Raw genomic sequence first — 14,919 nt, 5'->3', positions numbered from 1 at the left:
CAATTCAACGCTTCGAATCAGAAAATCATTCGATAGAAGTAGAAATATATATAAATATACTCTTCAAACCCGTCAAATTTACACTGCACGCACGTTTGTTTCCCTCGTGACGATATAATAAACGTTGCTTTTTTTTTTTTTTTTTTATCTCGCATCGTTTTCATCAATTATTCTTTACTTCTAGAACGAGACGAATGAAAGAAGAAAAAAAAAAAATTCGTCACCTCGCGCTCGAACTTTTTACTTTGATATGAAACATCGACACACATAGAAGTATATACAAAATTTATGTAATGCGTGCAGATTTGATAGAAAAAGAAGAAAAAAAAAAAAAAACATTCAAAAAATAAACAATCAACAAAGAAGGAACATTGCAGAATGTTTGCAATACAAAGTGAGCAGTTAAAAATGGGAGGAAAAAAAATGTACGCACAACAAAGTTTACGGCATTTATAACGCGTAAAATTTAAAAAGATATATATATAAATCTATAGGTATACTCTGACAGGCGCGTATGTGGGCAAAAAATTACACAAGCGTGAATAACAGGTGTAACAAAACGGGGAATCTACCTTCTTATCAGTAGTACAACGCACAGCAACAAAAAAGCAAAAGCAAAACGAGTATAAAGAGACGCGAGAGAATGAAACCGTGCTTTGGTATAATAATAAAAATAATAATAACAATAACCTTAATCGACTATACATATCATATAAATTTAACCAGGTATACGAACGTAACTGTTTTCTGTATCGCAGTGACTGCAGCAGCACACCGAACATTTTCAGCTGTGTAATTGTATCGGGTATGACCCGTATAGATATAGAGGAAAACTTCCACGTATATGTATGTATATGGATAGCGCGAAAAGAGAGGGGGAGGGAGAGAAACAGAGAGACAAAGAGACGAGGAAATGCTGTAAAACGAGATTATCCATAACCGTGCTTGCGGAATTAAATGAAAAACCGAGCCACAATGCAGTTTCACGATTTCATGCGCTATAATAATTGGCGGCAGCGAAAATGCCGCGGTCACTTATTTGTCAAACGAAACGGCGAAAAAAGCAAATTCTGGTCACCCCCAAACTTTACCGCGATAGTGGGGGTAAGAATTGGAGGGGGGTGAAAGATAAAAAAAAAAAAAAAAACATTTTATCGCGCCGAATTTCTTTTTTCAATTTTTTGTTCCGCAATTTTTCTTTTTTTTTTTTTTTCTTAAACTCCATCGCAACAACACCACTCAATCCCCGGACATTTTTACAAACGCGGATATACGTTTATATACATGTACTGTATACATATACATATATATATATATATATATATATATACGTAGTACACGCACAGCGTTGTTATTATTATATTACATTGCGCGCATAATTCGTATACCTGTGTTGTACGTGTTGTTACGAAAGGGAAGTGGACGGGGATATTATATCCAAGTTAGATAAAGTCGAGCATCAGATTACGCGGTTCCCTGTTTTTCGTGTGTTCCTGCATATTTTTTTACTTCTTTGTTTTTTTTTTTTTTTTTTTTTTTTTTTTTTTTTTTAATTTTTTTTCGGGAGGGGGAGGGAGGGATTTTTAATGCGGTAAGAACGAGCCGCCGGCCCGACGATCTTGTTACACGATATTCCGTACTCTGTACATTTCCACCGCGACGCAGTTGTACGGGCGTCGTTAAAATTTATTATCAAGAAATTGCACGCGTGATACGGTTGTTGTTTTTTTTTTTTTTTTGTTGGTTCTACTTTTTTTCTCTTTTTTCTTTTTTCTTTTTTTTTTCCTCTCCCCACGAAATCACGAGCGACGAACCGAGGATTTGAACCTCGAGCGTGCGTAATTTTTGATACAATGATTTCGCGACGTCTGCTCGTTACATGTTACACAACGTATAATATTATATGTTACATGATTTGCAGTAGTCCCACTTTAATAATTGCGTTATTCATGTAACCTCATCGTGCGTGCGAGATAGCGATGACAAGTTTCGTATCATTTCGCGTTCAACAACATTATTATCTGCGTGCAATTATAATGCATAGTTGTGTCTGTGTCTATATATATATATATATATATGTATGTATGCAAGTATGCTAGAAGAAGAGAATAATTATAGCTTTTCAATTTGAGCCGTGTAAATTTAATAAACTTTTTGCGAATTTCATACCGCCGAAAACCCGTTATGTTAAACGCGCCTGAAAACAGTAAAATTGTAGAGGAAAAGAGATTGCTTCGTTAATTAATTCATTTTACTCTCTTTTTTTTTGTTCTTTTTCTGTTTCTTGTTTTTACTCAATATTCGTTGTCATTTTCCCAAATTTCTCTCTCTCTCTAATAAACGTAAGCAAAAAGTTTCACGTTTTTTCAAACACAATGTAGGATAAAAGTTGAGAAAATAATAAAATCGACAGTGTATTTTATACATATAAATATATATATATATATACAGGATTTAAGCTCCACTCCTCGTTCATCATTCTCTTGTTATTATACAATATGTACAGGTGTGTGTATGTATAATATATACCCGGTATTTTGCTCTCGGCTAGCGATATTTTTACCGCTTCCTTATAAAAATTGCAAGATAAATAAAAGAGTAAATCATTATTACCTCGACACGTGCCGCGTACTAAGAGTTATACATACATATGTATACATATTGTATATACAGGTGTGTATTTATACATATACAGTCCAGGTATACGATATATAAAGTCGTTATGCCATAAAGTGAACGCGGCGTGCTCGCGAATCCTGAACGCGAAATAAAGAAGAAGAAGAAGAAGAAATATAACTCAGTTGCAGGGAAAACGGAAGGAGGACATTCCGAGTCGTGGAAATAAAGAAAAACGAGAGAGATTCTCTCGAAATACTTTTTATCTTTTCTTTTCATTTTTTATTCTTGTTTTTTTTTTTTATTTATTTCAAAATGCACAGGGAGACAAGTAGACCATCCATGGGGAAGTAAAAATTTTCAGTTCAAGCATACGTCGGAAAATTTACGACGTCCCTGAAACTACGCGACGCGTACATAAATATTACATTCCGCATATGTAATACGTGCATATGTATAACCGTACTTAGTATTCAAGTCTGCAAATTTTTTCTCCTCGACACACATACGCATATATATATATTATTGAGCTGGCATATAATGCTCGTGTGGAGAAAAAAAAAAAAAAAAAAAAATTCAACTCCTACGCTATTATAAAAATGTGGCAATAGTTACCAATAAATAAATAAATAAATATGCATTTATTAAAGACAAATTCTCTCTAACTCGGTGGATATAAAAAGTTTTTCGGACAATAATAAATTTCATTTCGAATAATTCGAAACACCATTACTCTTTTTATTCATTCTTTTGTCATCTTTCTCTCTCGCTCTCCGTCTCTACAAGTAATAATGATGAAACCGCACGAAAATGGATGGGAAAAAATGTGAAAAATAATGAATCGAAAAACTTTCCCTCGCATCAAACCCGCATATATTACAACGAACGATATATTCGTATACGGTGAACCTATAATACACCCAAGGTGGTGAACACGTGAAATATTTACGGCAAAAAAATGAGTATATAAAATCGGGAGGTAAATTTTCGTACTTCATCGAAGTGAAGAAAAAAAAAAAGGGCAAAATAACGCAAAATAAAAAATAAAAATTACTACGTGCGTATCAATCGCGCGATAAATATTTATCGTAATTCGAGTCGTTTTTACGGGGTTTTGTTTCAGGTGTAAAAAGAATTGAAAAGGTAAATCCCTCTCTCTCTTAGGTTTTCCCCATACACGCGTACCCTGTTACACCATATATCGTCACGTATTACATACATAAATACCCGTGAACCGTAACGGCGTCGAAAGTTTACGAAACGCAAGCTGCAGAGCAGCCTTTGTCGTTTAACTTTAAAAGTTTATATTCGTGTTGGACCTTCTCTCGTTTCGACGACGATTACCTATACATTTCCAGCGTGTGGCAGCTCTGATAACACGATATTCTCCGAAACCCTGCGAGTCTACAATAAACTTCTCCGTACAGATAAGCGTGCGGGCAGGTAGAGGAGAAGCGTGTAATAATAATACAAAGTCGCGTTACGTGGTTGGTGAATTTATCTCAGGATGATTCACATGTTTAAACCGTGTCCCACATCGATATCGCAACGCGTATCAGTGAATAGAATTTTTTTTACGGTAAAAAAAAAAAATAATAAAAATAAAAAAAAGGGCGGGTGCGATCGACCAAAATTTCATTTACACATTTTCCTCGTCGTCGTTTTCATCCCCTCCCACCTCTTTCTTTTTCCGCCCGTCATGACACACAACGCGGCGTGGAAATGAAAAAAAGAAGAGATAGTATTTGTTCGGTGTACCCCAGTTATATCGCAGAGATTGATCAACGGTATTACTTCCGGTTATATGGGCATTTACCGGACGAGAGGGATTAGAGAGAAGGAGAACGAGAGGGTGGGAAAAAAAAAAAAAAATTTTTCGACGCGACTATTGTACTGAAATAAAATCAAACGACATTATCTGCGGGGGTTTTCTTTCCTTTTTTTTTTTTTTTTTTTTTTTTTTTATACTGCATGTACGCGTATGTTACGTAGCACAAAGGGATCGCGACATACGTTTTTTGTTTTCTCTTCGTATAATACTCTTCCTTCTCTAGTTTCGTTTCCATCCGGGAAAAAACCGTCTCACGTGTCCAACGATATCGTTTTCATCCCTCATTTGTCACTCTGATTGAAAATAAAAAAAAAATGAATAAAAAAAAAAATAAAATTAGAAGGTGAAACGTAAACGCCCAAATATTGGGATTACGTTGTAATCGGCTTTAAAGATACGGAGCTTTTAAGAAAAATGAATCAACGAATGTGAATTAATCGCGTCGGGAATAAGAACATAATTCTAATTTCTTAGTATAGAAGAAGATCGAATTTTTTTTTTCACGTAAAGACGATATATGGTAGATTTAAATTCTTCCGTGTGTGTAACGAATATCCACGGAGTGAATTTTGTAAATGCACGACATATATCGACCATAATTGCCTGGTAGGTTTTACAACAAGGGTTTCAAGAACAATTATTAAGTATAATATCCTGCATGGTTACAAGAGATTAACCTCAACGATTTAGACCCTTATTAAGTGTTAATCTATTCGTTGTTATCGCGGTGTCGATTCTTTCGTGATAACACACGCGTGCTGATTTCCGTAAGCTTTGTATGTAATACAAAGAATGAAAAAAAAAGTTGATGCGGTTTGTCCTGAAAATATGGAAGCAAAAGAAAGTTAAAAAAAAAAGGAAGATCGCGGGGTACATACATAAAACGCACAATCATGTTGAAGTTCGATTCATGCTGAGGGAAAACTGTCAGTTTCCGATTTTGTAACTGTTTGGATATTTTGCAATCGTAGTTCTTTTAAAAATCATTGTAGAATTAAAAAAATAGAACGTTACTAACTTCAAGCTCAACTAACGCAGCAGACCCGATGTAAACGTTCGATTTTCGAATTTCAGGAGCTGGTCCTAACGACGGAAGGCGATCGAAGACTGAGTCCGCATACGACGCGAATAATGATATCAAACTGCCCGTCGGTGAGGCTGGTGAATTCAAGTCTTACCTCGATGGGAGGTCTGCGAGCGATAAGCTTCGAGAACATCGGCAACCTGACGTTGTACCCTCAGAGTTTCGAGCTTGCGACGCGCGATACGCCGGCGAAGATATCGATAACGAACAGCAGCATGGACCTTCTCCCTAGTTTCACGTTCAAGGGTGACGTGGAGGTGATCCACCTCCAAAACGTCAGGATCGGTCAGGTGAACGCTTTCGCCTTTTCGAACCTCGTGGGTACGGAAACAATGACACTCGATAACTGCGTTATAGATACAATGGAGGCGCAAGCTTTCAAGAAATTCGACGTCGGCTATCTTCACGTGATCGGCGGAACGTTCGGCGATGTTGTGCCGAGTAGAGCGATGAACGACATCGAGGTAACGAGCAAGTTCATGCTGGACGGTGTGCGAATGGGAACGGTGCGAAGTTCGGCGTTTATAATAAGAAGGCCGAGAACCGTTGCGATACAAAACTGCGATTTCGGAACAATCGAGGGTCAGGCGTTCAGCGTAACGACGACAGGCGCTGTCATAATGAAGAACAACACGTTCGGCAACCTGAACGTAGGCGCGTTTCTCGACATAAAAACAGACCCGGAATACCAGTCGTACCACAACAACAACAACAACAACGGAAGGCTGAACGATCTGATATTCAAAAACAACAGCATCAAGACATTCGAGGAAGGCTCGGTTATGTTCGACAGAGGAAGTTTTCGTCCGGAATTGGACGGGATATTGGTAAACCATAATTGCGAGTGTTCAGCGATTCCGGTTTGGCGAGGAAACGTGTTAAACTACAGTAACGTATACGCGAAATTTTACTCAATGAGCGTACCGGATGAACCGATAAACGTCGGTCCGGAAACGTTTCTCTGTCTAGATTCCGACGCTGACTTCACGCCGGTAACATTCAACGAATATGAGGCGAGATACTGCTCGATAAGCAATTCCACCCTCTTGTTCGTACTGGTTCTAGTCGGTTCTATCGTAGCTTTGCTAGTCGGCGGTTTTCTAATCGTTTGGTGCTGCCGCAGGCAGCGTGAAAATAACCAGAAACGCTGGATAAGCGTGCCGACGAACGCTCCTGACGTTGTTTCAAAGAAGAACGGCGTCATCGCCAGGGACGCTCCGGTTGACAGCAGGATAACGATGGTCGTGCCCGACGGACGCGTTTACAGAGAAACCGAGTTTCATGTGATTGTTGAAAAGGCTGAACCGTTGACCACAGAATTATAAAATACCTATCGATAATAACAACAACAACAACAACAACAACAACAACAACAGTAGTAATAATAATATCGATAACGACGATAATAATTATTTACATATACGGTTATATCACGATAAGGATTACATTATAATAAATAATATTACGTATAGATGCGTAAATTATTACTCACATTGTAGAAAAAGTCTGTAAAATATTTAGTACGTATGTTATAAAATTATATTTATATTATTATTATTATTATTATTATTATTATTATTATTATTATTATTATTATTATCATCATAGTATACAAGTTTTATCATCAATACGAAATTCATTTATTTTTTCTAAATACGAAAACATATGTGTATGCCTATATTATCGTCGTCGTTTTTATATTAGGAATAGAGTATGTATTATATTATTATAATTTCGGAGACATTATCTCGATATTTCGTCCGAAATCATTAGAAAGTTTTATATTTTGCAACAGTAGAGTCGATCGCAAATCGTTCAAACAATTTACACCGCGTATCCATCTAATATCCTGCACATATCACTGACAGATTGATTGTAACAACTTCTCAAAACATATATATACATGTGTATAATTGTTGTTATATGATACGATTACCTCGCGGAAAAAATTAATAACAACGCATTTATATTCGCGCGCCCATTTGCAATTTAGCTAATCTATACGATATACGGACATGTGTATAGGTGTTATGTAACAACTTTCTAAATTTGTTTTCGCAACGCGTCAAGTTTTTTACTCGACTATAGAGATGAAGATTGTGTAACGTACGAGGAAATTGGACTATTTTCGTAAAAGATTCTCCAACGACGACAGCAACAGCAACAAAAACTGATATCCGCGTTATTCGCAAATATTAATATGTATATACTTTGAAGAGATTGCGTAAGAAGAACAGGGAGATGAAGATGAAGGAGAAAAAGAGCCAGTCTTTGTGTGATTTAGATTATAAGGTTAGCGTCGGAAAAGGGGACGAGAAAAAGAATGAAAGAAAATAAGAGAAAAGAAGACAAATACAACAACAAAAGTGATGAGAAATGCACAAACTCGTCGATGTGTGAAATACATCTTCGAGATACTTTTCGTATTTTTGTATAGTTGAATGAAATATTCATTACAGGTATCGCTATCGTTGTGTTGTTGTTGTTGTTGTTATTGTTATTATTATTATTATTATTATCATTGTTAATGTTATCATTATATTATACGCTCGGACTTTGAGCGAATCTGGTGTATATAATATTTATTGTTTCAGTGCCACATATCTGTGTGTATTATTGTTACTGTATCGTGAGTATTTACGTAAACGTGTCATTCCTAAACGTATTCATTGTTTATACTTTATTATCGTCATTATACTGTATTAATTTCACCGTTTCGAATCAATTGAAACTGCCGAAGTTATACGCATAATGTGTAAATTCAGAGAGAGTTACGATATCTCTTTTTCGTTTGAAACTATATTTAGTTAGTTATAATCTGAAGATAGTTCAAAGCTCAACAATTTTTTAATTCTCGATTATCACAGAGACGGTACATACATGCACACGTTTTACCGCAATTTAGAAGAAGCGCGTCACGCGAGATTTATCTATAGTTTTATATCTGATCACGAATCGTTAACTCTCGTCGAATTAGAAGAGATTATGAAACAAATAGCTGCCGAATAAGAAAACATCGCGCAACCGATTTTTAAAAGAACACGAGAAAAGGATTTGACTTTCGTTAAATTCTTTACGATATCGCTTCGAACTGATTATTTGCGCCATATTTCTAAGTGTACAAAGTTTTTCAAGTACCTATTTACCTATAACAATTAACGAAGTTGTATTTAAAGCACTTCAATTACTGTACCTCATGTCTCCCCTAGAGAAATAAAATAATTAGTTAGTTAATCGATCAAGTGCAGAAACAGGCTCGCGAGATACATGAAAGAGAACGCAAAATGCGAAATTACGCATCAACGCGCAACGGCTCGGAGTTGTAAGATTATTTTCAATTGCACGTGATATTCGTCGATTAGCCAAACAGCGAGACGCTACACGGGAATCATAAATGGTAACGAGAACTGTCTAACGAACACCTTGAACGCAATCAAAGTGAGAATATCGTTAGCAGTGTGGATCTAATTTAAGAGAACACGAATAATAACAATAATAATAATAATGATAACGCAAGAAAAATAAATTGTGTCGTCTAGTAGTGATTAAGATTTTTGTAATAATCATTTAGCTGTAATTATCATGACTGTGATATAACGACAGCCAACTTGTACAACATATAATTGTTTTACATACTGAATTCACGCATTATTAATAAAGAAATCTTCAAAATTAACGGCGAAAGTCAGAAGAAACAACCAAGAACCTGATACCCGTCCCATTCCTATCAGGAGAATAAATTCATGGAGAGAATTGCGCATAGCACCTGTTACTCAAATTATCCAACGTTAGATAAGAACTTCGTGCTAATTTCTGTAATTGCAGAACAGCGTGAAAGAGATTAAAATCGATCAGCACCACCTTCCCTTTTCACTGTGTCAAGGAGTCTGAGCAATTTCGTCACGATCAAGCAATGATCCTGAAGTTCTGGTTAATTTCTTTGCACTTATCGCAACATAATACACCGAGTTATAATAACGATTTTGTCATTGAATACCAAAGTCCCGATTAGCGGTATCGTCACCAATCCATTTCACTTCGCACATCATAATTACGAAAAACTTCGGTTTAAGTCGCTACGCATATCGCGGTCCATAGTGAAAATGAGCGTTCAATGAAACATCAGCATATCAAACCTAATTCATTTGCAAATTGTAAATCACAAGATAGGCGGAACCACTGCATGCTCAAGTGATTCCGGCGGTGTAAGAAAAGTTTTAAAAACTCACCTAAACGGAAGCACGCCGTCGAGGGCCTGGGACACCGTAGGCGGAGATGTGAGGGCGAATCCTCTTCCGAGAAGCACTGAATATCCGGAAAAAAGCCGCTTAGCTGTGTCCTGGGCGAGTTCAAGATCCTCTTCGATTTCTTCGACTGAAAATTGAGGGGTAGTTAAACATAAATCGTCGATACATATCCTCGGCACTTCCAACTTCTAACTCATTTTTTACAGTTCACACACGTTTGTACAGAGTAAGTGCGTAATGGGCTTCAACGGTTTTTAACTTACGATACAAATATTAAACTCGTACCTGACACAGGCGGTAACGTCATGTGCTTCTTCATCAAACTCGCTGCACAGGCACCGCCGAGAAACGCCAATTCGGTTTCCAGATGCTTCAATCCACCCACACTACCGGCCCATTCGTATCCAATGACCAAACACTTGAAACCGTAAGTGTTGGAGCGATCGTCCTTGACGTAATCGGACGCGGTTTCCAAGGAAAATATCACTTCGTTTCCTGAAATTCAACGGCATTTCAATATTTTGAGTATGATTGAAAGGATATGGCAGTATTAATCTAGACCCTTAATTTTGAAGAATGAAGTATGCTATTGACCTGGTAAAACGACAGCGTTCTGCGGCCATTGACTCGGTATACTGCTCAACTTGTGAAGAACCGGCCAGTGTGGTAGATTATCTTCCGACGATGTGGTTGCAGCACTGAAATTACAATGTAAAATATCATGAGTACAAATACAAACGCGAACTTCAAATTGTGAATACTATTATTATCGCACTTATCCATCCATGCATTTTTTTCAAAAAAACTGACCCAATGGTTATGGGTGGACTGGCTACGCTGCTGGGTATATAGAGCTGAAGGTAATCCTCAGGCTGTGCGGTTCCACAGTCCGGAGTAAACTCGACGCTGAGCCATCTCACTGTTTCGGCAAATGCAACTTTGTAGTGGGAAACTGTGGCCGCCTTGTAAGGATGATCGCTTTCCAACCACGTGTAATGCTGGCTCGTCGTAATCGGTGGAACGCTGTGCGACTGAATCTCACTGTCTTGTGATATTTGCGACGATCCCATTCCCGAAATCTGGTTAAGCGCCGAAATATGTGGAAGCATTTCTTGGATAAGGGTCAAAACCTGCACCCCACTCTGAAAAAAAAATGAAACTTGCGTAAAATATCGAAATTGGAAATTTTATCTTCTTGTTAGTCAGTCATCTGATTACCCGCGGGTCTGAAGTCGCTAGCGGGCTAATGTGAGCCATAAGCAAAGGCAGAAGAGTCGTGACAAAAGCTGCGTTCCCAAGAATTTCATTGGAGGAAAAATCTTCGGCCCTTTCTCTTGCCAAAGACAAAATTTCATTAGCACGTTGCACTATCGTCGCCGTCATTGCCAGTGTGCATTTCCGGGCCTGCAATTCCGCCATCGCTTTTGTTGATTGTTGTGTTTCCGAATCTTGCGGATTCGAGTAGTAAAGAATGTGCGGAATTTGTCCTCGGGTTTGAGTTGTGCCTGATGACATGAGAAAGAAAATAATAAATGTGACAAATCAATGACACTGTAAATAAGCCAATGAGCGTCCAACTTTACAAATGAAGTCGTACCATTGAAACTCAGCGAGCACGCGGTAAATGTAAATGTGGTCCCATCTGGTCCCTTCACAACGCTCAAACCACCGTCACCGTTGCTAGTTCTTCCTCCTCGATTGCGTAAGCGTATAGCATACTTCACATTTTCTTTTATAGATACCGGCTTATCGAACTTCAACTCCACTACGTCATTGACGCAATCTTCCGGGCCAAAAGATCCCCTTGAAAAGTCCAGACTGCTCCAACGCTGAGTGTGAGAAGGATCGTTGCCAGTATTATTTTGCTAAGTGTAATAAAAGATGGGATCAAATAAGAGATGCTTGTTGTCAGTAATTCCTATCACGATTTTCTCTCAACTTACGTCATCCAACAACTCCAATTCGTATTCATAGACACCGACACCTCCGTAAACCCCAACGCCAGCAACAACGATACCAGGTCTATCAACCGAAAAGCAAATGGCATCTGGTGACCCATTCCCAGTGTTCCAAGATCTGCTCTGATTCGTTCTTGTGAATCTGGACGGTGTGGTGTACATCAGTCGACCACAGGCTCCTTGTACTTCGTTGTCGTTTCCACTCGACTGAGAAGCTAACTCAGCTATAACTCTTGCCAACAAATGACAACAGTGTAGAACCAAATCCGGCAAGGACTGGGATTTCTCTCTGCAAAGACTTTTTCGTACTGGTATAAGCACCAGGTCCAACAGTCTGTCTAACACCTCGCGAAAGGACCAATTTAACGATCCTCTATTCGAACTTTCGATCTGAGACTTGTAGCTTATTTGCTCTACAAGGATAGGATAGTGGTGTGCTTCCGTCGAGTTCATCATTGGCAAACCAGCGTTATCAGACGGACTCAATTGCCGCTTGATACTGTCTGTGCTGTCCATTACATTGTTTAATATTGGAAAAGTACAGCGAAGTCTAACGGATGGGTGGCAGAGGGATGCCAAAACTGCCGACAGTAGTCGATCCTTCGAAGAAGTGCCCTGATCCTAGAAAAATATTGACAGTTTAGAATGGCAATTTTAAACCATGTGTGAAATTTTACGCTCATCGTTATTAGAAGAATCATGTTCACCTTCTCAATTTCAGATAACAGGTCGCAAAGTGAAGTCCACTTCAGGTAAGCTGTGGGATAAAATGCGTGATAGCAGGAAACGAAAGTTTTGTGGCACTCGTCAAAAATGGTTCCTGTCATCTTATAACTCAAACTCGTGGAACCTGTGGCAAGATAAAAAAATTTTGTGTAGACACAACGAACATTTCTCTACAGCTCAATATAAGGAACATGTATCATTGAGTTACTTACTTTTGGTAGACCGTGTTTTGCCTTTATTCTTTACAGTGATTGGAATAACATCGGAAAGTATTTGACGAAGAAGTCCTCTAACTTCTCCGATACATTCTGCCAATCTTACGGATTCAGGTGGGGTTTTTTTCACAACTGTAAAGTGAGGACAAGTTTAATCGAAACTTCCAGTAAAATAATATATCAACATATTGTATCAAAAAAATTTTGATAACAAATATAGCCCAACATTAAAGATATATGAATAGTTGACATGTACAAGTTTTGGTTCTTTTGTGAAGACACAATTCTCATACCTTGATTTGGGTAAATCTCGTTAGTATACGTTCGCAGTAATCTGAGACTGGCTTTACTGATGTAGACGAGCCTGTCCATTTCCAGTATTGCATGCGATGACGAGGATACATGAACTGCCACATCAGACAAGCCAGCTTTCAGAGTATTCCAACTCCATTGCAGCAAGGATATCAAAGATTGAAAGCACTCCTGTCAAAATTTCAAAATTTTATCAATTCGCTGACCATTTTCGATCTTCTCTCATTCTGGCAACTTAATAAATAACTCTGTCAATCACATTTTTTATCTCCTAAAAAGAAAACTTACCTTGGTTACAGTTCTGCTAAACTCTCTACTCAATATGTATATGGGTTCTCCCTGATCACTTTGTCTGTTTGGAGTTTGATTTTCCGGTGTAATAACACAGTATAACAGTTGCGGTATTTGTCCAGCATTAACGTCCGTTCCATTGTTGGATTTCTTTGAAGATTTAAAATAAAATAGTACCCTGAAATTTGTGTGATTAAATTAAATTTGTATTTTTGTCAATAACGGATGTTACATAATTCAAATGGAATCTTTTATCATCAACTTACTGGTCTTCCGTTGTAACCATTGCCTGTCCGCTTGACCCACAATCGCTAGAGGGGCCACTGACTCTAGCCCATGCAACATACCATCTGTTAGCCTGCAACTGTATCACCTCGTCAAATAACATCGGGTATTTTTGTCTCGGTCCACATTCATAAGGAATCTCTTCAGTTTCCGCTATTAATTCACCATCTGTCTCCTGATCGCCACCATCGATACCAATGTCAAAGAGCTGTGCAAATGATTGTCACATTTAAATGGAAGTTGATTAATGAATCTTGTAAATCAACAAATAGGATAGCTATTAATTCTTTACAGATAATACAACTTGCATCCAGCTTACTTTTATTTTGCCAGTATATTCCCCGCGACCACCAAATAAACCAAAACCTCCCAATAAGATGTCCGTATCAGCCATAAAACGAATAGCTTCGATCGAGTGACCAGAGTATCCCCAACCGCCGCCATGACCTGATATAAAGAGTCGTAAATTTGTATGAAATTGAATATAAATTCGTCCTGCCCAACAAGCAGTTATACTTTAATGCAGAAGTAAAATTTTGTAAACTGTACTCACTTTCGAATCTGCTAACCGTGACAAAATCTTCTCTGCTATAAACTTTTCCCTGAGAAGTTTGAGTGCATTCGTGTTCCTCGACGACGACCAACTTCTCGTCTTGAGCCTGTGTCAGACTATCAAGACATCCCAGAAGGTGCATCGCAGCTTGAGATCTTGTCACAAAGCAATTTGAAACGACCGGTAGTGCCAACGCAGGACTGAGTATAGATGTATCAAGTCCAGCAATTGAACGGGCTTCCGTCGATATAACGTTGTAGCAATTTATCTCATTATTAGCAGGATTGAAACTCCAGATTACATTGTAGAGAGGATCTAGGCAGCTCGCTGTGTGACTGAAGTCAACTTGATCGGCACCGCTGTAGCTGTTGCAGTTTCCATCTCGTTTGTTGATCACAAGACATTTGAAAGAGTTTGCATGATCGTTCTGATTCGGAAGTAAGACTGAAACATCGGATAGAGAAAATTGTATCAGCAATCTATCTCAAGGGCAGCATTTTTTTTTTTTATCTGACAGAATAATATCATACTCACTGATACTGTTTTTATTCGCCATAACTGTGCTTCTTGTGAGGCTGATTGAATTAATTTCATCAATTTTAATGTACGTCTGGTCCCCGGATGCTCCGACCCAAGTTGCACGTCGTCCCCATCTTGGTCCGATGTTTGGAACTATGTTAGGAAAGCTATGCCATGGCTGAGATCTTTCAGATCTACGATTTGTTTGAGAGCTAACATTGGTGGCGTCATTCTGTCCGCTCCACCAGTTCATACCCAATTGTCCTTTCTGTAATTCGACAT

At 38.2% G+C, this 14,919-nt stretch overlaps 2 protein-coding genes across 11 annotated transcripts in view; one reads left to right on the top strand and one right to left on the bottom strand.

Annotated features, from left to right (window-relative positions):
- LOC124174886 overlaps nt 1–9,207 on the top strand; it is a 68,324-nt gene extending 59,117 nt beyond the window's left edge. For all 4 annotated transcript variants that reach the window (XM_046554484.1, XM_046554485.1, XM_046554487.1 and 1 more), the window contains exon 3: nt 5,522–9,207. In XM_046554484.1, the coding sequence (XP_046410440.1) occupies nt 5,522–6,856 (1,335 nt within the window). In that variant the 3' untranslated portion in view covers nt 6,857–9,207. The remainder of the gene's footprint in view (nt 1–5,521) is intronic.
- LOC124174877 (E3 ubiquitin-protein ligase MYCBP2) overlaps nt 1–14,919 on the bottom strand; it is a 164,307-nt gene that overhangs the window by 143,996 nt on the left and 5,392 nt on the right. For 6 of the 7 annotated variants that reach the window (XM_046554458.1, XM_046554461.1, XM_046554463.1 and 3 more), the window contains exons 16-30: nt 14,653–14,905; nt 14,119–14,562; nt 13,885–14,012; nt 13,547–13,773; nt 13,278–13,458; nt 12,971–13,160; nt 12,675–12,809; nt 12,444–12,586; nt 11,722–12,357; nt 11,376–11,643; nt 10,997–11,283; nt 10,589–10,920; nt 10,373–10,476; nt 10,064–10,273; nt 9,761–9,905 (exon numbers count right to left, since the gene is read on the bottom strand). In XM_046554458.1, the coding sequence (XP_046410414.1) occupies nt 9,761–9,905; nt 10,064–10,273; nt 10,373–10,476; nt 10,589–10,920; nt 10,997–11,283; nt 11,376–11,643; nt 11,722–12,357; nt 12,444–12,586; nt 12,675–12,809; nt 12,971–13,160; nt 13,278–13,458; nt 13,547–13,773; nt 13,885–14,012; nt 14,119–14,562; nt 14,653–14,905 (3,683 nt within the window). The remainder of the gene's footprint in view (nt 1–9,760; nt 9,906–10,063; nt 10,274–10,372; nt 10,477–10,588; nt 10,921–10,996; nt 11,284–11,375; nt 11,644–11,721; nt 12,358–12,443; nt 12,587–12,674; nt 12,810–12,970; nt 13,161–13,277; nt 13,459–13,546; nt 13,774–13,884; nt 14,013–14,118; nt 14,563–14,652; nt 14,906–14,919) is intronic. The other variant, XM_046554460.1, reaches the window with a different exon arrangement.

Source organism: Neodiprion fabricii, chromosome 2 (genome assembly GCF_021155785.1).
Source record: "Neodiprion fabricii isolate iyNeoFabr1 chromosome 2, iyNeoFabr1.1, whole genome shotgun sequence".
Lineage (NCBI taxonomy): Eukaryota > Metazoa > Arthropoda > Insecta > Hymenoptera > Diprionidae > Neodiprion > Neodiprion fabricii.
Note: the sequence above shows the minus strand (reverse complement) of the source record. Positions and strands in the feature narration are given on the sequence as shown.